General features: G+C 37.3%; 1 protein-coding gene across 4 annotated transcripts in view; it reads right to left on the bottom strand.

Annotated features, from left to right (window-relative positions):
* ano5b (anoctamin 5b) overlaps positions 1–26,457 on the bottom strand; it is a 135,954-nt gene that overhangs the window by 93,555 nt on the left and 15,942 nt on the right. For 3 of the 4 annotated variants that reach the window (XM_061887647.1, XM_061887649.1, XM_061887648.1), the window contains one exon: positions 4,931–4,975. The exons of the other annotated variant lie outside the window; for it this stretch is intronic. In XM_061887647.1, coding sequence (XP_061743631.1) covers positions 4,931–4,975 — 45 coding nt within the window. The remainder of the gene's footprint in view (positions 1–4,930; positions 4,976–26,457) is intronic. 4 annotated transcript variants of the gene reach the window in all.

Genomic DNA, 26,457 nt, shown 5'->3' with positions numbered 1-26,457 from the left:
GGCAGTAGCGCTACCTGGACACAGGCTGGGGCCTGATCAACCCTGGCTGGGTCGCCTAGGGGAGGGGGTCTGATTGTTGAAAGACCCGAAACCCCCTGTGATCCTAGGTTACATCACTGAGGATGTGTCCAGTTGCACCATTAGTGTATTTAAAAAGAGGTGTGTTGAAGCAGCAAAAAAGGAAATTATATTAAATGAAGAGTTTCTGTCTCTGATAGTGTATAAAATAATTTAAGTGCATCATAAAGCCTACATAAACTCCATGGTGGTCAGGGATTAATTTTCAGCTAAAGTTACATTAATCATTAGTAATGTAGTAGCCTAGTTTTGAATGGCAGGGTCCATGCTATCACATGTTGATAAAAATATAACATTTACATAATAAAAATCAATTACAGGCTTCCCTAATGCTGTAATAAATTAAGCATGATGAGTTGACTTGAAACGGTTTAATGTTGCACTTTTTATATGTAGAAGAAAAGTTGTGTCATTTTATTTCATCTAAGCAACAACTTGAGGCAGTTTAATGTGGATTAACGTGGGCAGAATTATTATAGTATTCCCAATGTTAAAAGGATAAAGCCATTGTTTACAAATTTGGTAATTAAATACCCCAAAAATCTATATTTTGTTGTTTTCTTACTGTACCAAAAATAAACCGGACCGTGACCTCTAGACCGAGGTACGTACCGAACCGAAATTTTTGTGTACCGTTACACCCCTAAGTATAATAGTAATGTAGTATACATTTTGGTTAAACATTCGTACCAATAATATATTATATGCAAACACTCATCTTAAAGTATCCTTATAAAGTATTATTATCACTGTAGGACAAGGCTAAACATGTTACACACAGAGCAAGTCAGGAGCAGGCATGCCAATAGCTAAGCTAACCACTAAGCTAGCTTTAAACAACACAATAAACAAGTGCTTAGTAAAGTTTAAAAATAAGTCTAAATCGAACCACTTTGCAGCAAGAGTAATTAACAAATACATTAATAAGAGTCTAGCTAGCGGAAAAAAATGTTATATATGAATGGAGGGCGGATCAATCCATAAAATGGTGGTGTTGATACTAAGTGTGGTATCAGTTTATGATTGATACAAGAGTTATTAGGTCAATATTTTGACGTTTTCAAAATCTTGTTTGTTAATGTTTACACACATAGAAATAATTATGATTGATACAAGAGTGATTAGGTCAATATTTTGATGTTGTCAAAATCTTGTTTGTTAATGTTTGCAATCTTAGGAACTAACTTTGTGATCATAATTAAAGATAAAAGTAATTATGTATTTACTTTCCCTAAATATCTAAATGTATTCATATTCTATTCATGTCATATTATGCTCCTTCCAGTGCTGTTGTTTTTAGATTACAGTTTGTATCCAATCAGAATTCAGCGAGCGTATGTTGCCATGCTGTACCAAATCTGACCGAGGCCTTCAGAATAAACAATGCTGTATTTGATGGACAGTTGCAATAGCCAATCAGATCATGAGTGGTTGTCAGTAAGGCCTTCTAGCTGGCCCAAGGCAAATATATATTGTGATGTTATGAGCTAGGTAACATAAGAACTCCATTACCCAGCATGTCACAGTAGTGAAGAGCATGCACAGTAGCCCCGTTTAGGTTGAATGCACACATGCCGGCAGCTGGATGTTTTTGATGAGCACGCTGTGGAGTAAACTTTAAGAACTTAGCCAACACGCCTCGTCTGCATCTTTCAATCAATCAATCAAAGTTTATTTTCACTTTTACGATTAGACAAGACAACACATATATTTGCAAGGCCATTTTCAAGAAGGATATTTAATGAGTAACTCCATCTTGTGAGACGATGTCGGCCATCCCCAGAAGTTAGCTCAGCTGTCCCGGTGATGAAATGTGAGTTCAGATATTTGATTTCTTTATTTTTTCACATTTAATATGTTTTTTGCAGTTTAAATTTTTACACTACTGCATGCAATATGGTTTAATGATTTTTAAACCTAGCAGAAAATAACAAATTGTACAATGCCCAGTAGTACGCAAATGTGTTTCTGTTTAGCAGTGTTTTTCAAACACTGTGCCGTGACACACTAGTGTGTCAAGAGATACAATCTGGTGAGTCGTGGGATACTATCTAATTTCACCTATTTGGGTGAATGCGTGGGAAATTGGCCCTAGTGTTTGAATGTGAGTGTGAATGTTGTCTATCTATCTGTGTTGGCCCTGCGATGAGCTGGCGACTTGTCCAGGGTGTACCCCGCCTTCCGCCCGATTGTAGCTGAGATAGACGCCAGCACCCTCCGCGACCCCAAAAGGGAATAAGCGGTAGAAAATGGATGGATGGATGGGTTAAAAATATTTTTTGCAAACCATTAAATATAGTCTGCAAATGACATGTTGTTTTTGAGTGTCGGTGGTGTCTAGAGCTCGGCAGAGTAACCGTGTAATACTCTTCCATATCAGTAGGTGGCAGAAGGTAGCTAATTGCTTTGTAGATGTCGGAAACAACGGGAGGCAGTGTGCAGGTAAAAATGTGTCTAATGCTTAAACCAAAAATAAACAAAAGGTGATAGCCCCTAGGAAAAGGCATTGAAACTTAGGGATGGCTATGCGGAATGAAAATAACTGGCTAAAAAGTAAACAAAAACAGAATGCTGGACGACAGCAAGGACTTACTGTGGAGCAAAGACGGCGCCCACAATGTACATCCGAACATGATGTGACAACCAAAGATGTCCCCACAAAGAAAGATAAAAACAACTGAAGTATTATTGATTGCTAAAACAAAGTAGATGCGGGAAATATTGCTCAAAGGAAGACATGAAACTGCTGCACGGAAATACCAAAAAAAGAGAAAAAGCCACCAAAATAAGAGCGCAAGACAAGAACTAAAACCCTACACACAGGAAAACAGCAAACAACTCAGAATAAGTCATGGCATGATGTGACAGGTGGTGACAGTACACCTACTTTGAGACAAGAGCTATAGTGATGCATGCTTGGTTATGGTTTGAAGTCATATCCAACAATTGCGACAACTACTTTTTACTGTCAAACTGAGTTTCGTTTTTTTATGATTTCTGCTTTTGTTGTGCCTCCGGATTTTTTCAGCGCAAAAAATGTGCCTTGGCTCAAAAAAGGTTGAAAAACACTGCTTTACAGTATTTCTCCAGCAATGGTCATGTGGTGACATCAATGATGATATTTTGAGAGGTAATCATTGAAGTCGGACATCACTGAAGACCTAGGTGGGAAACGCACAGCCCGCCACTGAGTTATTGTGTACTATTGACTTTTGTTTTACTCATATACACATTGTATAACTGTCAATATCACTCTCCATAAATACATTGAAAGAACTACAGTTAATACATATGATTGGTATGGGTATGGGCCGAGCTCTATCATGGATGACTGGTATTGCCATAGGCAGGATAACACCTGGATCGGAACATCCCTACATAGAAACATTACATATTATTTATATAACTTAATGCTATGTTGTGATAATTAGGGCTGGGCGATATATCGATATACATGACATATCGCGGGTTTGTCTCTGTGCGATATAGAAAATGACTATCGTGATATTCGAGTATACGTTCTCACGCAGTTGCTATTCGCTGCTGGCATTACACTACATGCTCTTCTCGCTCTTTCCTGCGTCTCTTTCTCACGGACAAGCGCACACTCTTCCATACGTCACATACTGTCACGTCATACGTCACATACGTATACGCCCTCGCAGAGTCGAGAGGTAGCAGTATGGGTAACGTTAGCTGTGATGCTAGCAGAGCTGTGCGAGTGGTAATACAAGAGAAAGAAGGTGCGAATGAAGGAAGAATTAATTCCCAAAAAAAACAACAGGGGGTCCATCGTCTGGCGGTGGTTTGGCTTCAAATGGGAATATGTTAATTTGTCATGTGTGGGCCAAAAGCGTTGCTACAAAAAGTAGCATTACTGCTAATATGTAGCATCATTTGGAAAGTCACCTGCCAGAGAATGAAGAGTGCTTACTACGCATTTCAACACTTCCGTTCGGTGCCACACGCCCAGACCATCAAAATGCCGGGGCAAACATTTCCAGAACAACACCGTATGAAAAAAATAGTCAACAACAGAATTTAATAACGTCTGTAGTATCCTACCACAAAGAGAAGGACGAACACTATTTGATTTCCTATCATGCAGCTCATTTTTATTTGACACATAAAATGTCTCTGACAATATTGCACTTTCTGTTTTGGAAATGAAATGAACGTTTTTGCCATTGCTTAACAACTGTTTAATAAATTCAGTGTTGGTCAATTGACTCAGTTGTGATTCCTTCTCTGCATGAAATCTTAAAATGAGCATATATTAATGCAGTATGAACAAGACTGTTTTAATGTAGGCACATAGAATCATCATTTGGTGCGATTATATGTATCAAGTGTTAATTTAAGGCCAAGGCAAAATTTCGAGATGTATATTGTGTATCGCAATGTGGCCTAAAAATATTGAGAAATTAAAAAAAGGCCATATCACCCAGCCCTGGTGATAATGCATATTTACAACTAATGTAGGCAATACATTAGTCGTGACAAATCATCCATTATTTGAAAAATGGCCTCATTTCTGATGTTGGCGTGCCTGACTGTAACATGCATTAGTGTACATGAGACACTTCAGCCATGAACACAACACATCAAGCAACCTGCAGTTGGGGGGGGAAGGCAATGTGGAGGCTGAAACAGCAAACAGGCAAAGGCACTCTTGGGTGTGATTAGCACACATACCAGTGCAGAATTAGCAGCCAAACAGAAGCGGAGTTATGCTTATGGATTGAGCAGAGCTTGGTGTCATGGGAACAAGTAGATGAAATGAGAGGACAGGAAAAAAGTGATAAACGGACGGACAGACAGGCGTCACATTAAGCCTCTGATCTGCCCGTACCTGTGTGCTCGTTGATCTTGTATGCAGTCAGCACAGCAAGGCCATCTTTAAAGAGCAAATATAAATGTTAGCACCTGGTCTTGTTCCTTCAGTGAGATATAAACAAGCTTGTTTTTTTTAAATGCTGCTAGAAAAATGTAATTGTAACATCGCTTAAGGTCAGCTTGGACAAATTAAAAAAAGAAAAACAGTCTTTGGAAGCACAGCAAAGCATTTTATTTCACTAAAAGGCTATTCAAATCAATTGTTTTGGGGACCACATTTCCAGACAGCCAACGGCCGGGGGGCTACACTACTTACTCACTTTCATTTTTATTTCGTATAAACCCTGTTTCCAAATGAGTTGGGAAATTGTGTTAGATGTAAATATAAACGGAATACAATGATTTGCAAATCATTTTCAACCCATATTCAGTTGAATATGCTACAAAGACAACATATTTGATGTTCAAACTGATAAACTTTTTTTTTTTTAGCAAATAATCATTAACCTTAGAATTTGATGCCAGCAACATGTGACAAAGAAGTTGGGAAAGGTGGCAATATATACTGATAAAAAAACACTTATTTGGAAACCAACATTGAATGACCGTGACCTTTGATCCCTCCGATGGCACTGTATCAAAAACTGATATCAATCCCCACCACATGGGCTCAGGAACACTTCAGAATACAACTGTCACTAAATACAGTTCGTCTCTACATCTGTAAGTGCAAGTTAAAGCTCTACTATACAAAGCGAAAGCCTTTTATCAACAACATCCAGAATCAACGCCGACTTCTCTGGGCCTGAGATCATCTTTTTCATGGACGCCCGAGCTTATTTCAGCAAGAAAATGCCAAGCCACATTCAACATGTGTTACAACAGCGTGGCTTTGTAAAAAAAAAGAGTGCGGGTACTTTCCTGGCCCGCCTGCAGTCCAGACCTGTCTCCCATCGAAAATGTGTGGCGCATTATGAAGCGTAAAATACGACAGCGGAGACCCCAGAATTCCACTTTCAAAGCTTCAACAATTAGTGTCCTCAGTTCCCAAACCTTTATTGAGTGTTGTTAAAAGAAAAGGTGATGTAACACAGTGGTGAACATGCCCTTTCCCAACTACTTTGGCACATGTTGCAGCCATGAAATTCTAAGTTAATTATTATTTGCGAAAAAAAAAAAGTTTATGAGTTTGAACATCAAATATATTGTCTTTGTAGTGAATTCAACTGAATATGGGTTGAAAAGGATTTTCAAATCATTGTATTCTGTTTATATTTACATCTAACACAATTTCCCAAATCATATGGAAACAGGGTTTGTATATTCCTGAAAACCTGGATCTTCTACAATGGACATTTGGTTCTACTTGTTTTGTCAGCGTTACATTATGGATTTGCAAGCCCAAAAAATATTGACAAACTATATTTGAAATATATATATTGAAAAAAAAAAAGTAAAATTTTAAAAAGAAAAAAAAAATATTTGCAACTACAAAAAACTAATTGGTTATGTTTAATTGCAAATGTGTATTTTAGTTTCAATTCTTTTTGTGTGGTTACAAACATTTTTATTTGGTTAGGCTCAACTTCAATCTAGTGGGCTTGAGTCCCTTCTGTGTTAGAATAAGTTGAATAAGTTTTATTGGCCTGTATTGCATGCCACTAGTTTTTTGGGTATTTTTTTGTGTTAATGTGAGTATGGATGCTGTCTGTCTATCTGTGTTGGCCCAGGTCGCGATTTGTCCAGGGTATACCTCGCCTTCCTAATGAATTCAGCTGGGATAGGCTACAGCCACCCCCACGACCCTGAGACGGACAAGGGGTAGAAAATGGACGGATGGCTGCTGTTGAAGGGGGTTGTAACAAGCCAGCATTCACGCCCTAGCATACTTGCCAACAACCCTCCCGGATTTTCCGGGAGACTCCCAAAATTCAGCGCCTCTCCCGAAAACCTCCCAGGACAAATTTTCTCCCGAAAATCTCCCAAAATTCAGACGGAGCTGGAGGCCACGCCCACTCCAGCTCCATGAGAACCTGACTCAATGTTGTGACCCTCTTAAACAGGACAATACTGCCATCTACTGTACATTGAATAGAATGTCTGTTCTGAAGCCCACAGTAAAGAGACGTAACTTCATCACGTCGCCTGGGTATTGACTCCAACCCAATATATTACACCGTCGATGAGCAAAATTAAGAAATACGCTTGCAAGTTCCAGAATGATTGGAAACAATAATTTCAGTTTATCCAGGAGAGTTCAAAGGGGAAAGGGTATGTTGCCTGTACATTTTGTAGAACGGACTTCTCCATTGAACACGGTGAACGAATATACTCAGCCATAAATGGTCAGTCAGCAAAGCACAAAGCGTCCGCAGCGCAGCATCGTTCACAACCCAGTATTATGGCCCATCTTGCAAAATGGAGACCCGATGGTGTAGCTTATGCTGGGACAAAGATGAATGGCTTTGCTTATAGCTGGAAGCAACATCCCGTTCTCATTTGCGGATGTCTACAACAAATCCGTGAAGGATGTTCCCGGATTCGGAGATCGCTCGCCAACACGCAAATGGCAGAACAAAGGTTATTCAAATAGTGAAAGGTAAGTGTTGTTTTTTAGTAACAAGCAAGCACAGTACAGTTAGCAGAACAACTGCTTTTTTATTACTGTGTATTTGATAGGTGCAGTCTGAAATTCGACGATTTATTTTATTTATATATATAATAAAATAAATATATATAGCTAGAATTCACTTAAAGTCAAGTATTTCATACACATATATATATATATATATATATATATATGTATAAAATACTCGAGTTGGGTGAATTATACGCCACCCCTCTTAACCACGCCCCCCCGCCCCCGCCCCAACCACACCTCCGCCCACGCCCCCCACATCCTACAGCCCCCAGCCCCCCCCCGCCCCCCCACACCTCCCAAAATCGGAGGTCTCAAGGTTGGCAAGTATGCGCCCTAGTAGTCCACATCATCTTTGAGATTAACCAATAAAAATGCTTCTAACGAGGGCTGTCAAAGTCAACGCGATAATAACCCGTTAACTATGAATTTCAATAACGGCATTCATTTTTTTAACGGGCGATTAATGCACAAGCGTCCTTTCTGACCCTTGGGCGGTGCCGTAGCGGGGGTAACTTAGCTACAGTTTACTTGCTACTGATGAGCTACAAGCAATCAGAAATGGACAAATGAAAGGCTACTTTTTGGAAATAGATTCAAAACCATGGCAAGGTGTTCTACCAACAAAGGACTATTTTTCCTCGTGAGAAGAGGAGACATCCCTGAAGCAAACGCCTGCTGCAAGCATCGACAGAGGTGGGTGGTGCTTCACTTCCGTGTCCAGATTACGATTAAGGTGCAGTGATAACATAACATTTAGATTGTTACTGTGACTGATTTATAAAAGCTGAACAGAAATGAAAGACGGTTACATTTGGTGCGATAACAGCGACATCCTCTACGTCTGCTCCAGGTATGTATAAGAATATGTTAGCGTTGCATTTCAACTTGCAATAGTTATCATATTCCGCTTGGTTCCTTGTACTCTACTTTGTAATGTTAATGTAAAGTTTTTGCTTCTTTTTCACCCATCCATCCATCCATTTTCTACCACGTGTCCCTTCGGGGTCGCGGGGGATGCTGGAGCCTATCACAGCTGCATTCAGGCAGAAGGCAGGGTAAACCCTGGATAAGTCGCCACCTCATCGTAGGGCCATTTGTAGTTTAATACTTTTGAAAAAAAAAACAATTGGTCTTTATTTTTCTTCCTCCTTTGATTTTTTGTTTTTAACTTAATCGCCTTATTTGCCTACATGGACCCCATCACATATTTTACAGATTTTTGTGCAATACTAATAAAATAACACTGCATTGTTGTAGTTAAGTATTTTTATGTTGAAGACATTGGCAAAACAATTGCAAACATGTTACTAAACAGGTGATTGGATATTGTTTTAGTATATTTGATGACCGATCGATAAAGAAAAATAAATATGTTGCATTTAAACATCTTGAGATTTTATTTCATTCGTCGACCACGCCACCTTAATCACTCGTCTTGAGAACTGTGAGGGTATTAAGGGCGCCGCCCTCAACTGGTTCCGGTCGTAGCTAACCGACAGGAGTTTCTGTGTGAAAATAGATAGTTTTATGTCTTCCACATGGGGTCCCCCAGGGCTCTATCATTGCCCCAATCTTATCTGCGCTTTACCTTCTCCCCCTTGGTTCTATTTTTAGGAAGTACGGTATTGCATTTCATTTTTATGCCGATGATTGCCAGATCTATTTTCCCATGGCACAAAATAACACGGTTCAACGTCTCATTGACTGCCTGCACGACATCAAAGCCTGGCTTTCAGCTATCTTCCTGAGTCTAAATGAAGACAAAACAGAAGTTATGTTGTTCGGTCCAAGTCGCTCTCCCTCCCCCAACGCTGACCTCGGCATTCTGACCCTGTATCTCAGCGACTGTGTCACAAACCTGGGGGTAAAGTTCGACTCAGATTTTAAATTCGAAAAACAAATCAGCAGCATCGTTCACAAAAGCTTTTATCAATTACGCCAAATAGCGAAAGTGAAACCGCTTCTATCAGGACATGATCTCGAGAAATTAATCCACGCCTTTATCTCGAATCGTTTAGAATACCGCAATGCCCTGTATGTAAGCATTAGCCAGGCCTCCCTTGCCCGCCTGCAGCTCGTGCATAACTCTGCTGCTTGTCTGCTAACACAGACCCACGGACGTCAGCACATCACCCCTATATTAGCGTCCCTTCACTGGCTACCTGTGCGTTATCGAATCAATTTTAAACTCCTTCTGTTTGTTTTTAAATGTCTAAACAACCTCGCGCCAACACATCTTTCCGACCTCCTTCAACCTTACTGCCCCACTCGATCCCTAAGATCAGCCGATCAGCTGCTACTGACGGTCCCTGACACAAGGCTGAAGCTTAGAGGTGACAGAGCTTTCGCCGCTGCTGCTCCCAAGCTCTGGAACGACCTACCTCTGAGTGTTAGACAAGCCTCCTCTCTTCCTGTTTTTAAATCTCTCTTAAAAACATACTTTTATTCCATGTCTTTTAACACTGAGTGACATCCATCCTGCAATGGTGCCCCATTATACACCTGCAGTGAACCTGTTTTTATGTTTTATTTATTTTATTTTATTTTATTTATTTTTTATCATGTTCTGTTTGTGTTGTGTTGTGTTTGCTCGGTTCTCAATTTTAACCTGCCCATTGTACAGCACTTTGGCTACCCCTGTGGTAAATTTTAAATGTGCTATATAAATAAACTTGATTTGATTTGATTTGATTATTACACAAATAAAACATTTTTATCATGTGAACACACACTAATGTACCAAAAATTGCTACCATTGAGTACCAGCATCGATTCCCAGGTACCGGGAGTACTGTATTGATTTAAATGTAGGAGGTACCCATCCTTATTTGTCAGTGGTGTTTTGTTCTGTGATATTTGCATCCACAGAAATGCTAGTACATCAGTTGAGGAAAATGTGTAAATTATTTTATAACATCTTCTGGAGAGTCCTAAATTACAGAATGATTAACATGCTGAATATTATATTTTATTAATTCATAGGGAAGTTTTCAAACATTGTCATGCTGAAATATGAAGACTATTAACTTTTAACATTTAATGTACAGAATATCAGAAGAATTTATTCAGGTAGAGATATCACAGATTACAGCTGGGATAGGCTCTAGCCCCCCGCGAATCCAAAAGGGACAAGCGGTAGAAAATAGATAGATAAATATTACCAAACATCTTCGACAATCAAAGCATGATCATAACAATCCACATTTTGTGTTATTTATGCGTAAAATAGTTTTTTTAAAACATGGAAGTGTAGCTCCTCCTCTGAATTCAAGTGCTCCTAAAGCAGGAATACAATTTCTGTATTTATACAAAACACAAAACACACAGTAGGCGTTTTTAATTATTATTGTCATTAAATTTAGTTTTCCTTTTTGTGTTGAGCTGTTTAATAAAAACATACATTTTAAAATACATTTCATTAGAGCAAATTAATTGTCTGTTTATAGTGTTAAAACTTGAAAATTATCTGCCGTGGCACACTGGTGTACCGTGAGATAGTGTCTGATGTGCTGTGGGAGATTGTCATTTCACTTAATTGGGTTAAAAATATTTTTTGCAAATCAGTAATTAATAAATAATGTGCCATTCTTGAGTGTATGTGCTGTCTAGAGTGAGGCAGAGTACCCGTGTAATACTCTTCTATATGAGTAAGTGGCAGCAGGTAGCTAATTGCGTTGTGGATGTCGGGAACATGGTTTGTCGTGATCACAATATGCAGACAACAGCGGGAGGCAGAGTGCAGGTAAAAAGGTATCTAATGCTTAAACCAATAATTAATAAAAGGCGAGTGCTGCTAAGAAAAGGCATTGAAGCTTAGAGATGGCTATGCAAAACGAAACTAATTGAACTGGTTGCAAAGTAAACAAAAACAAAATGCTGGACGACAGCAAAAACTTACAGCGTGTGGAGCAGCAAACGGTGCCCACACAGTACATTCGTACATGACATGACAACAACAAAATAGGAGCGCAATGTGACAGTACGTAGAGACAAAGAGCTATAGTGATGCATGGTTTGTCTCGGTTTGAATGTATATCCGACAATTGCGAGAACAACTTTCTACTGTCATTATCGGCAGCTGAGTTTCATTTTTTTATGTTTTCTCCAAGTGGTGTGCCTCAGGATTTTTTCAATGAAAAAAACATACCGTGGCTCAAAAAAGGTTGAAAACACTGGGTTAGGGCAAACTTATTAATGATGAAAAATGTTGTATGTTAGCGATAATCCCGATTCATTTTGAGGTAATTAAGAACAAAATGCGATTATTGCAAATAAATATTTTAATCGTTTGACAGCCCAACTTCTAACATATTGTCCAGAGGACGCCCCGCCCACATTTAAGTTGGGTCGTAATTTTAAAAAATTGCATTTTACAATCAAAACTTTTTTTGTTTTGACTTTTTTTTACATTAACTTGAATGTTTGCAAATATTTTTTTTGTTTAGTTAGCAAAATTATTGGGTGGTTACAAAACAAATGCTTGGTTTCATAAAAATACACTAATTTCTCTCATATACAACAGGAGCTAGCTGCTGTTTTAAGCACCTAATACAATAAAAATTATAAATACTGTATGACAGTGCTCTATTGCAGTGGTTCTCAAATGGGGGTACACATACTTTGGGGGTACTTGAAGGTATGCCAAGGGGTACGTGATATTTGTTTTAAATATTCTAAAAATAGCAACAATTCAAAAATCCTTTATAAATATATTTATTGAATAATACTTCAACAAAATATGAATGTAAGTTCATAAACTGTGAAAAGAAATGCAACAATGCAATATTCAGTGTTGACAGCTAGATTTTTTGTGGGCATGTTCCATAAATATTGATGTTAAAGATTTTTTTTTCGTTTAATAAATGTTTAAAATTAAGTTCATGAATCCAGATGGATCTCTATTACAATCCCCAAAGAGGGCACTTTAAGATGATGCTTACTTTTATGTGTAGAAATCTTTATTTATAATTGAATCACTTTTTTTTCAAAAAGTTTTTAGTTATTTTTATATATTTTTTTCCAAATAGTTCAAGAAAGACCACTACAAATGAGCAATATTTTTGCACTGTCATACAACTTAATAAATCAGAAACTGATGACATAGTGTTGTATTTTACTTCTTTATCTCTTTTTTTCAACCAAAAATGCTTTGCTCTGATTAGGGGATACATGAATTAAAAAAAAAAATTCACAGGAGGTACATCACTGAAAAAAGTTCAAGAAACACTGCCCTATTGTTTTAGGGATTCTAATGAAAAAAATGTTAGTCTCTTAACTGATTGTTTTTTTTAACCGAACTCACGAGCCGGTCTGGTTATTCTCAGACCCCTGGGCCGCCAGTTAAATAGCCCCGCCGTAGCAATTACAACAGTACTGTAACTGAGAATCTCAACAATCTAGTCATATTTTTCAAGTAGACTAAAAACAACTAATAGTTTTCTATGACTCATGGAGGAGATGTGGGCGCCCGCAATTTTCACAACCTAAGCACCAATAACAGCTCTTGTGTTCACTTCGCTTGGGAAGCATTTCATTTTTGGACAAGAGTTGTTGTCTCACACTGGAATAACCTCAGCTTGGCACGGAGCCGTTAAACTAAGGAAGTAATACTGATTCTTGGAGCAGATTTGACTTCCTCCTATTCAGAGGTAGAGGGTGCAAGAAAGAGGAGTAACGATGTGCAGCACGTGCATGACATGTTGAGTACTCCAGTTTAAATCAGTGGTGTCCAAACTCTGGCCCCCGGGCCAAATGCTGGCCAACCAGCCTCTTCAATTTGGGCCGCGAGACATCATGAGTTCTATAAAGCATTGCACGTGTTTCATGGAGGATAGCTTGTGCTGCTTTAAATACAAATACAAAAGGTAAGAAACATTCCAAATGGTTTATACATTGTATTAATTGTATTTTTTAGTCACATTTATCATATGATTTCATTATCATAACGTTTTTAATGAAAATAAAGGACTCCCTTTTTTTTCTTGGTATTTTAAAGGCCTACTGAAATGAGATTTTCTTATTTAAACAGGGATAGCAGGTCCATTCTGTGTCATACTTGATCATTTCGCGATATTGCCATATATTTGCTGAAAGGATTTATTTAGTAGAGAACATCCACAATAAAGTTCGCAACTTTCGGCGCTAACAGAAATGCCCTGCCTTTACCGGAAGTCGCAGACGATGACGTCACATGTTTGATGGCTCCTCACATTTTCACATTGTTTTTAATGGTAGCCTCCAACAAAAACTGCTATTCGGATCGAGAAAACGACAATTTCCCCATTAATTTGAGCGAGGATGAAAGATTTGTGTTTGAGGATATTGAAAACTAGGAAAAAAAAAAAAAAACGCGATTGCATTGGGACAGATTCAGATGTTTTTAGACACATTCACTAGGATAAATCTGGGAAATCCCTTATCTTTATATTGTGTTGCTAGTGTTTTAGTGAGTTTTACAGTACCTGATAGTCGGAGGGGTGTGTCCACGGGTGGGTTGACACCAATGTCTCAGGGAAGTCGACGGCAGCTTTATGGACGGGGCAAGCTCAGCTGATCTCCGGTAAGAAGCAACTTCTTACCACAATTTTCTTACCAAAACCTGCTGGTTGACATTCGGTCGGGATCCATATTCGCTTGACCGCTCTTATCCATAGGAAAGTTTCACCTCCGCTAATTTTAAACAAGGAATCACCGTGTGTTTGTGTGGCTAAAGGCTAAAGATTCCCAACTCCATCTTTCTACTTTGACTTTTCCAATATTAATTGAACAAATTGCAAAAGATTCAGCAACACAGATCTCCAAAATACTGTGTAATTATGCGGTTTAAGCAGATGACTTTTTGCTGTGTGTGTGTGCAGCGCTCATATTTCCTAACAGCACGTGACGTCCTGCGTACACGTCATCATTACGCGACGTTTTCAAGACAAAACTCCCGGGAAATTAAAAATTGCAATTTAGTAAACTAAAAAGGCCGTATTGGCATGTGTTGCAATGTTAATATTTCATCATTGATATATAAACTCTCAGACTGCGTGGTTGGTAGTAGTGGGCTTCAGTAGGCCTTTAATGTGCAGTCTGTATCAACAATGATTACAGAATATGAACTGAAGTTGAACAAAATAAACAAAACTCCAAAATGTCTCACCTGGTGCAAAGTTCACCACACGTCACTGCTGTAATCGCAGGAGGCTGCAGTATGTATCGCGATATAGATTTAGGTGGCAACTAATTGGCTTTGCCTCAGGTAGCATTATATTGGATTAAACATGTGTTAAGGTATGTGGATGTTTTTCATGGCTACAGTTTAGTGTTGTCTCTATACCAATATTTTGGTACCGGTAGAGCTGGGCGATATGACCTTTTTTTAATATTTCGATATTTTTGGGCCATATCTGGATACACGTTATATATCGCGATATTTTGCCTTGGCCTTGAATGAACACTTGATGCATATAATCACAGCAGTATGATGATTCCACATTAAAACATTCTTGTTTATACTGCATTCATATATGCTCATTTTAAACTTTCATAAAGAGAGGGAAATCACAACTAAGTCAATTGACCAAAACTGTATGTATTAAAGAGTTATTAAGCAATGGCAAAAACGTTCATGTCATTTCCAGAACAGAAAGTGCAAGATTGTCGGAGACATTTTAAGTGTCAAATAAAAATGAGCTGCATGATAGGAAATCAAATAGTGTTCGTCCTTCGCTATGTGGTAGGTTACTACGGACGTCATTAAATTCTGTTGTTGACTGTTTTTTTCATAGGGTGTTGATCTGGAAAACATTTTGATGGTGTGGGCGTGTGGTACCAAACAGAGATGGTAATATTCGGAGTAAGCACTCTTCATTCTCTAGCAGGTGACTTTTCAAATGACGCTACATATTAGCAGTAATGCTACTTTTTACAGCAACGCTTTTGCCGCATGCTTGACTTATTATAGTTGTCTGTTCGACATATTCCCACTTGAAGCCAAACCACCGCCAGAGGATGGACCCACTGCTGTTTTTCTTGGGAATTACTTCTTCCTTCATTTGTTACCAGATTCGCACCTTCTTTCTCTCGTCTTACCACTCGCACAGCTCTGCTAGCATCACAGCTAACATTACCCATGCTGCAACCTATCTGCTCCGCAAAGGCGTATACGTATGTGACGTATGACGTGACAGTATGTGACGTATTTAAGAGTGCGCTTGCTGTCTTTGAGAAGGAGAGACAACAGAGTGGGAAGAGCCTGTAGTGTAATGCCAGCAGCGAATAGCAACTGCGTGAGAACGTATACTCGAATATCACGATATAGTTATTTTCTATATCGCACAGAGACAAACCCGCGATATATCGTGTATATCGATATATCACCCAGCCCTAGGTACCGGCACCAAAATGTATTTCGATACTTTTCTGTACTTTTCGATACTTTTCTATATAATGGGCATCACAAAAAATGCATTATTGGCTTTATTTAAACAAAAAATTGTAGGGTAAATTTAACATGTTTCTTATTGAAAGTTTGTCCTTAAATAAAATAGTGAACATTCAAGACAAGTTGTGTTTTATTAATAAGTAAGCAAACAAACACTCTTAATTAGTCTACTGACATAGACAGTAACATAATGTGTCATTAATCATTCTATTATTTTGTCAACATTACCAGTGGAAAGTAGTAAAAAATTAATTATTATTGTACTTGTTCATTTACTGTTAATATCTGCTTACTTTCTCTTTTAACAGGTTCTAACTACACTTCTGTTAAAATGTAATTATCACTTATTCTTCTGTTGTTTGATGCCTTACATTAGTTTTGGATTCAATACCATGTAGTTACAGGATCATACATTGATCATATTTAAAGTCCTCATGTGTCTCGGGACATATTTACTGAGTTTATAAACATAATAAAAAACAAAAAAAGATTTTGTGATGCTAAAAAATGTTGATGTAATCATAGTAGTATCGACTAGATGCGCTCTTGTACTTGGTATCATTACAGTGGATGTCAGGTGTCTATCCACCCATGGCATTTGTTGTTGTACAGTGTTATAGCTTCACCTTTATCTTTAGTTTTTAAGCCAAAATGCATCCGTTCTCCCTTTTCTGTGTACACACTGTGTCTGCTTGTAAGTGCTCTGTGATTGTGCGTTGTGGGGGGGCGGTATTGTACCGAATAGGATTCATTAGTATCGTGCTACTATACTAATACCGGTATACCTTACAAACCTACTACAGAGCTCTCGTAATGTTGAAAAACAAATTTTGGAAGCCGTAAACAGTTTTTTATACATTTAATAATTTTATATTTGCCAAAATTCATTTGCCACGGTCAGGCCGGGGAACTAATTTACAGCGAGTAAAGAGGGTTTGCTGTATCACACCAAACAAATGTACAGTATGTGAAGTTTCTGAGAGTGAGAAGAAAGCAAAGGCTTCCTATGTGTTATTTACAAAGCCCGTTTCCATATGAGTTGGGAAATTGTGTTAGATGTAAATATAAACGGAATACAATGATTTGCAAATCATTTTCAACCCGTATTCAATTGAATGCACTACAAAGACAACATATTTGATGTTCAAACTCATAATCTTTGTTTTTTTTGCAAATAATAATTAACTTAGAATTTCATGGCTGCAACACGTGCCAAAGTAGTTGGGAATGGGCATGTTCACCACTGTGTTACATCACCTTTTCTTTTAACAACACTCAATAAACGTTTGGCAACTTAGGAAACTAATTGTTGAAGCTTTGAAAGTGGAATTCTTTCCCATTCTTGTTTTATGTAGCGCTTCAGTCATTCAACAGTCCGGGGTCTCCGCTGTCGTATTTTACGCTTTATAATAAGCCACACATTTTCGATGGGAGACAGGTCTGGACTGCAGGCAGGCCAGGAAAGTAACCGCACTCTTTTTTTAACAAAGCCACGCTGTTGTAACACGTGCTGAATCTGGCTTGGCATTGTCTTGCTGAAATAAGCAGGGGCGTACATGAAAACGACGGCGCTTAGAAGGCAGCATATGTTGTTCCAAAACTACTATGTACCTTTCAGGATTAATGGTGCCTTCATAGATGTGTAAATTACCCATGCCTTGGGCACTAATACACCCCCATACCTTCACAGATGCTGGCTTTTGAACTTTGCGTCGATAACAGTCTGAATAGTTCGCTTCCCCTTTGGTCCGGATGACACAATGTCGAATATTTCCAAAAACAATTTGAAATGTGGACTAACCCATATTCAACTGAATATGGGTTAAAAAGGATTTGCAAATCATTGTATTCCGTTTATATTTACATCTAACACAATTTCCCAACTCATATGGAAACGGGGTTTGTAGTATCTCTATCACAGGGGTAATGCAATTACGGGGTCAGTTTCCATAGCAACCCTTTGGTTCTGTTTCTACTCTGACTGGGAGAAGATGACTTCATCTGGTTGCAGATAGGAAGAGTGAGATCAGCTTTGAAGAAAGATACATCAATAAAAGCTATGAAGAAAGGGCATGTATTTCATAGAGCTTGCTAATATGCCATGATTAAAGACTTCCTTTGACAAATCGATAAAAAGACCTCAGATTAGCTCCAAAGCAGGGGGAATCTTCCATGTTCACAAAAGACGTTTTTCAATGGATCAAAGGTTTATTAATTATAAGTTACAGGTCACATAATGTCCTTTGTGTGAATTGTTGAATGTGGAACTATTGTCAAAGCATTTTGACTACCTTAATAGTAGAAAAGTGCTATACAAGTATAATCCATTTACCATTTTTACATTTTATTTCAAGATAATAGCATAATTTACATTTAAGACTTTTTGACATAAATCCAAATAAGTCCACCAATAAAACATCTGCATAGAATCCAATTCAAACGTATCTGGTTTGAGTCTATACATTATATATATATATATATATATATATATATATATATATATATATATATATATATATATATATATATATATATATGACATTATATATAGACTTGCAGTCTGCATATAAAATGTTGCTGGAGGGTTTTGCAGTTGTTTTAGATGGCATTGAAGGCTACAACTGTGACTCCGACTAGCTGCACCTTGCAAGCATTTTGTATCATCTTTAAAATCCTAAAAATAAACATATGTGTGTTTTTGTCTCTCATAATGATTGTGAACAATAGGCAAATTCCCCAAAAAGTGCAGTTCCCCTTTAACTTCAATCATGCTCTTTAGTGGCACAATGAGAGTCACTGTGGGACTTTTCTCTTGACGAAACACTTCCCAAGGTCTTCGGTATCTCCTTATAACTGCAGCTGTCAAGTGTAAAAATATTTGGGTGTTTTGTCTTCATCTTCTGTGCTGGTGATAGCTGCTGCTATTCAGCGTCCATAAAAAAATAGTCACATGCTTCATCCGACCGAGTAAACTGTAACACCGTGGTGAGTTGCGAGGTTAATCGTGTTCTGTGCACACACTACTTCTGATACCAAAATATTGGCCAAAATGTATTCTAATATTTTTCACAATAAAAGGCACCATAAAGATGTTTTAAAAATATTGCCTTTATTTTAACGAAAAATCTTGTGCTACATTAAACATGTTTCTTACTGCAAACCAACAACAATTGTGGCATTAAAAAACATACTGAACATACTAGACAACTTCTCTTCGAGTAGTAAGTAAGCAAACGGGTAACAAAGGCCCCTAATTTTGCTGCTGACATTTGCAGTAACATATTGTGTCATTTCCCATTGTATTATTTTGTTTAAATTATGAGGGACAAGCGGTAGTAAACAGAAGGATGGACTATTATTTTTCTACTTGTTCATTTACTATTTATAGCTGGTTATTTTCTGCTTTAACATGTTCCATCTACACTTCTGTTCAAATGTAAGAAGCACATATTGTATACTTTGCATAGGTTTTTGGGTGATATTACAAATTCGGGTATCGATCCAATACAAAGTAGTTGCAGGGTCATTTATTGGTCATAATTAAAAGTCCTCCTATGTCCAGGGACGTATTTCCTGAGTTTATAAACAAAAACAAAAATATCGATGTAATCATTGCATTGACTATATACGCCTTCTGTGCTTGGTATCGTTACAATCAATATTTGCATAGAGCCACCCATTTGTTTACATTCAGGAGTGCTAGCTTGCTGTTAGCTATTGTATCCTCCAAAGCTGTGTAGTAAAGCATGTTCTGCTATTCCTAATCCTAAATGGATGATACTTCTGAGATTTAAGAAACACAGTTTTTTTGTGCCATTGAAGGCAAGGATTAGTAATTTAAGAGCAGTTAAAACACTGTGCAGGGACATTAGCCGCTAGCTAGCTATGTTGTTTTAAAGCAGTGGTTCTCAAATGGGGGTACTTGAAGTTATGCCAAGAGATTTTTTTTAAATATTCTAAAAATAGTAACAATTCAAAAATCCTTTATAGATATATTTACTGAATAATACTTCAACAAAATATGAATGTAAGTTCATAAACTGTGAAAAGAAATGCAAAAATGACATATATTCAGTGTTGACAGCTAGGTTTTTTGTGGACATGTTCCAAAAATATTGATGTTAAAGATTTATTTTTTTGTGAAACATTTTTTAGAATTAAGTTCATGATTCCAGATGGATCTCTATTACAACCCCCAAAGATGTGTAGAAATCTTTATTTATAATTGAATCACTTGTTTATTTTTCAACAAGTTTTTAGTTATTTTTATATCTTTTTTTCCAAATAGTTCAAGAAAGACCACTACAAATGAGCAATATTTTGCACTGTTATACAATTTAATAAATCAGAAACTGATGACATAGTGCTGTATTTTACTTCTTTATCTTTTTTTTTCAACTAAAAATGCTTTGCTCTGATTAGACGGTACTTGAATTAAAAAAATATTCACAAGAGGTACATCACTGAAAAAAGGTTGAGAACCACTGTTTTAAAGCATGTACTTTGTTTCCACTTTTATCATTCGTTTTGAAGTTAAAATATGTCCATTCTCCCTCTTCTGTCGCCACATTGTTTCCACTTGTAAGTGTTCTGTGTGTGTGTTGACTCACTTGCAGCTCTGCTTAAAAGACCAGCAATATCACAATGGCGAATGTCAATGACAAAAAAAAGTACTGATATTTTTCAAAGTCAGTATAGTACCTTGGGGGGGTATAGCATAAAATCAGTATACCATACAATCCTAGCACATCCTATAAACCAGTGCTAAATAGCATATGCAAATTATGAAATTGTTATTACTGCCATTAGTTGTGTGATAAGGGTGATCTACTCGGACCAATGGCGAGTGCAAAAGTGGTGCAAAACTTGCAAAAGACGATTTTGCATAGGAAATATTTTTCCACCTTCAGAGAAAATGGAATGCTTTAGAAGTTACATACTCTCTTTGACCTTCGTTTTGCTTGAAAAGATAAACACAATGATATCTCCCTGTTTTTTATCCATACGCAAACTCACATATTATTCTCTCTAGTTTTAAGGATGTCAGAATGTACCAGGTGCGGATGGAATGTGAGTGAGCAGGAGTGCGTACGTGAGTGCGTGCGAGCATGTGTCCAACACATACACTAAGTTAACTTTCGGTTTAACATCTCCTCTAGCATGTGTATAGTGCGGTGTTTCCCAAACTTTGTCCCAACAAGCACCACCACCTTAGAAGAAGCTTGGATTTCCAAGTATTACTATAATGCCATCCATCCATCCATTTTCTACCACTTGTCCCTTTTGGGATCGCGGGGGGTGCTGGAGCCTATCTCAACTGCATTTAGCTGAAGACGGGGTACACCCTGGACAATTCGCCATCTCATCACAAGGGGAAAACCCAGGACACGTTGGGAAGAATATGTCTCCCGGCTGGCCTGGGAACGCCTCGGGATCCCCCAGGAAGAGCTAGACGAAGTGGCTGGGTAGAGGGAAGTCTGGGTTTCCCCGTTTAGGCTGCTGCCCCCGCGACCCGGCCTCGGATAAGCGGAAGAAGATGGATGGATGGATGGATGGATTTAATAATTCTTCTGCCAAGAAAGTATATATACATATAAAAGAAAGTTATTATTATTTTTTTTTTTTGGTTAAAAAAATTGCGTTTTGAATACATTCGTTACAAGCATATTCAATAATACCGCAATAATAATGATACTTATGATCATTTTAGTCATAATGAATGATATTACATTTTCATATCGTTACATCCCTAGTTTTAAGTCCTAGACCTTCATTTAGCTTTGAGCAGGGGTCAAATTACCTTCTGTCCTGTAAATAATAGAAAAATAAGTTCATATGTCTCTGTTTTATTACGGCAACAGATTGAGCAGCTGTTGAATATTGTTTCTAAAAGTCAATCAAATCATAATTCAACATAGTATGGATTCCTTTGGCCCCACTCCTGGGTGGAACTTGTGTGAAAGGAAGAGGGGCGTTATTCATTTTGCAATGCAGTCTGCTGAAAATAATGGAAAGCGGCATTCTACTTAGCAACTGACATTGTGGTCAAAGTTGGAATGACCACAAAACACATTTTAAGATATTCAAGGAGCCACTGCTATCTGGCAGCTAAGGTCTATATTGTGCTACCCAGATTTGTCACGTTTTATGTGTTAGGTAAACCGCGACAAACAAGGATATATGAATTTCCTTCCTACTGTATTCACACAGATTTCCCTAATCACGTAATTTATGTTGATTGCACTTGCTCCTTTACCTTAACCGTGGATGGTTACTGAAAGGTAGATTGTTATACGGTCAGTGATCAGGTCAATGTATACACCAGTGCAAAGGTAAAAGACACATTTCACTTCAAAATAAATCCTGATGGGACGTTTAGATACAAAAAATGTCTATGTCCATGTATGACAACGTCCTTGGACAATAGAAACGGGAGACTGCTTCTTCGATATTCAACCATTTATAACCTATATCCAAATCTTTACTGTTTGCTGATAACCATTACCATGTCACTATTTAAGTGGTGTGTGCTATTAATGCAGCAGAGTCGCAGCAAGGGGTTGGGTGGAACAGACATAAATCTAGCTGTCCTCCATCTTGCGACAGTGATCCTTCACCCGTCAAGACAGTATCACTGTACGTTGTATAACTTAAGTAAATGAATAGTTTTTCATATTTGACATCATGTAACTGCTCCAAAATGATACTTCATACTACGGTGTAACCATGTAATTAAAACTAAATTGGCTTTTAATAATTTTAAAAAATATTTAATATTTCTTCTGTCAAGAAAGTGTATATAGGAAAGTATTTTTTTTTATTTGGTTAAAAAATTGCAGTGTGAAAAAATGTGTTATGAGCATATTCAAAATTACCGCGATAATAATGATAACCAGAATGAATGATATTACATTTTCAAATCGTTACATCCCTAGTTTTAAGTCTTAGACCAGGAGTAAGGAACCTATGGCTGTAGAGCCAGATGTGGCTCTTTTGATGACTGCATATATAAAACATTCTCATGCATTTTAATCCATCCATCCGGTTTCTACCGCACCTGTTCAAGAAGTCGCATTAATGGTAAGAAGTATTTTATTTATTGTTGTTTAGCTTCAGAGTATCAATGTTACTAAAAAGAATAAGAGACTTATCATCTAAAAATTTTGGTCTTTCTTAAAAATCCACGCATTTTAGTTGTATTCAGTGTTAAAAAAAAAATATATATATATATATATATATATATATATATATTAGGGATGCACCGAAATTAAAATTTGTGGCCGAAGCCGAAGCCGAATAAAATTTAAACGCTTGGCCGAAGGCCGAATACCGAATAATGAATGCAGTTTTTCACAATTTTTTTAATATTGCATAAATAGCCTAGAATAAATATTTAGAAATGTTTTTCAAATAAAGTAATTTTTTTATTGAATATTGACATTTTTTTTAATATTCCAGTTGCCTTTGCTTTTCAAAAAAAGCACAACGTTTTTCATTTATATTAGGCCTTCAGACAAAACATGCATTCCAAAAAAAAAATAAAGTGCATTAAAGTGGATAAACCCACAACAAATGAATTATTGTTCTTTTGGCAAAAGTCTGCTTAGCTACAGTAGATATGCTAATAATGTAAACAGAAGGCTCAAGTAAATCTCAATTAAGTGTGTGCTTGTAACCTCATACACTTATACAGGTAGCCTACACAACAGGCTAATAATGTAAACAGAGGACCCACTAAATCTCAATAAGTGTGTGCTTGTAACCTCATACACTTATACAGGTACACAACATATCCCAACGTCACCCCGTCACTGCACGTTGTTTGATTGCGTCACCACGTCAAAAAATTGCGTCACACGCCACTATTCGGCCTTGTTTTTAACTCATTCCACCGAAGGCCGAATGTGGCTTTTTTTGCCATATTCGGTCGAATATATTCGGTTACCGATTAATCGGTGCATCCCTAATATATATATATATATATATACATATATATATATATATATACACATATATATATATATATATACACATATATATATATATATATATATATATATATATATATATATATATATATATATATATATATATATATATATATATATATATACATACACCATACCATACCATACCATACATATATGGTATGGTATGGTATGGTATGGTATATGGCTCTCACGGAAATACTTTTAAAAATATTTGGCTTGTATGGCTATCTCAGCCAAAAAGGTTCCCGACCCCTGTCTTAGACCTATATTTGGCTTTGGGCAGGGGTCAGATTACATTCTGTCATGTAAATCAGTGGTCTCCAACCACCGGGGCCGTGGCCCGATTGGTCCGCAGAAGAATTTTTTATTAATTTTTATTTAAAAAAATAAAAAATTAAAAAATATATATATATATTTTGTCCCGGGCCGCGGGACAAATTATTAAGCGTTGACCGGTCCGCGGATACAAAAAGGTTGGGGACCACTGATGGGAAGAATATGGTATGGATGGACATGTTATATATAAAATACATTTTTCTTTTACTGACATGAGTGGCGGGCAATAAAGGTCAAACTCTGCTGGTCAGTACAATACTGTCCGACTGAAGTGGCAGTAAGTGGACATCAATAATAACAAAGAACAGAATGTAAGCTACAAAGTGAGCTGTGTTCAGTCTTGAAGCAAATCCCCTTCCAAGTATAAGCAGTAATCTCTCTCCGCAAGCTGGTCACCACATCCGTCAGTCGTCATTAAAGTATACATACTTTTGTTTTTAGGTTTTACTATGAACCTCTTTTTGCAACTGTATGACAGTTAAAATGAATGCAGTTGATAAATGTTATTAGGGCGACAGATTGACCAACTTTTAAATATTGTTTCGAAAAGTCAATGAAATCCTAGTTCAAATTAGAATGGACTGCATTCCACTTTAGAGCTTCCACGGTGCATCATTGTTTATAAAACTAACTCTATTCATTTAGAAGGCCATAAACCCATGTTTGGGCAGCTGCTCTCTCAAAGCAGAGAGAAAATGTGAGGACAGCCCTATTTATCTCCTCTCACATGTGGCTGAAGGACTGCGGCGATAAGAGCCTAAACAAAACCTTTGCACAGTCTATCAGCATGCAACAGGCCAATGGTAAACAGACTGCTCTTTATTACACACTTGTCAATAAACAATGTTTAGTTTTGGGAATGAGCTAAGCTTATTGCGGTTCAATCAACACATTTTGATTCAGCCTGAATGCTCCTTGTTTCCACTTCCAGATACTTTAGCTAACACGATGAGGCAATCATGAGGTCGAACCACTACAGCTAAAAATAACTTGTGTGTTGAACGCGATCACAGGATTATATTACATGGGCTTGGTAGGGTAAGATAGGTAGAATACCCATGCCACCGACAGACAACCCGACCGTTCGTTATTTGCTGTTTAATACGTTTTATTTTCATTTGCAATGTATGCTCCGTTCATAAGTATTTGTTTAGTGATAATTGTTTTTCATTTTAAACATATGGTGTTCTATAGGGCAGTGTTGCACTAAAGTGTGATTGGGTTCTCCTTGTGGAATAAAGCACGTTCTCCCGGTTCTCCCCACATTTGAAAATCATGCTAGCAAAATTAAATGGAGACTATAATTCAGGTGTGTATGGTTGTTTATATAGCTGGAACAGGCTGTAGCTCATCCATGAAAATGAACAGGGGGTTTAATTGGGGAAGGGTACCGAATACAGTTTTTCAAAGCTCTGACCGAATTCTGCGATGGTTCTGAGTATTGATTCACGTAAAATCCAACGCTGCCATATTTTCATAACTTTGTTGCATATTATGTCCCGGACGGCTCAAATAATTGGTGGGGAAACATGCACTTAAGCAGCACTCAAAGCAGACTCTTGTTTACATTTTTCCATGCCAACAAAGCAAGTATTCCTGATTGAACGTAAAGTAAGTCTCCACTTTTCAAAATGTGGTAGCACAATGCTAATTTATATTGTATTTTCCACAGTCATGCTGCTGATAAGCAATAACGATTTTGCATGGCAGTTTTAAAGCCTCCAAAATTTGGTAATGAAAAATACAACTGTAATGCATGATACAATCAAACAGCTGGTGTGTACCAAGTACAATACATACAGTATAAACACGTTTTAAAGCACGAAAAAAGACTGCCTGACAAGGCAACAGTTTCATCTATACACTACTCCCATCTAACATCTTGGAATTGCAACCGCATGCAAAGTCTACTATATAATACTTGCAAATACGACTCAGAAGTGTAAGAAATCAAGATATAACAACTGGAGGCACACTTATCATTATCAGCTTACTGTTAAATGTGAGATATACATATATATATATATATATATATATATATATATATATATATATATATATATATATATATATATATATATATATATACACACACACAAGACAAAAACATCGGTACCATTGAGTACCGGTATTGATTTTGGAATTGG

The sequence above is a fragment of the Nerophis ophidion genome, linkage group LG25 (genome assembly GCF_033978795.1).
Source record: "Nerophis ophidion isolate RoL-2023_Sa linkage group LG25, RoL_Noph_v1.0, whole genome shotgun sequence".
Lineage (NCBI taxonomy): Eukaryota > Metazoa > Chordata > Actinopteri > Syngnathiformes > Syngnathidae > Nerophis > Nerophis ophidion.
The sequence above is the reverse complement of the archived record's forward strand: the minus strand, read 5'-3'. Positions and strand labels throughout refer to the sequence as shown.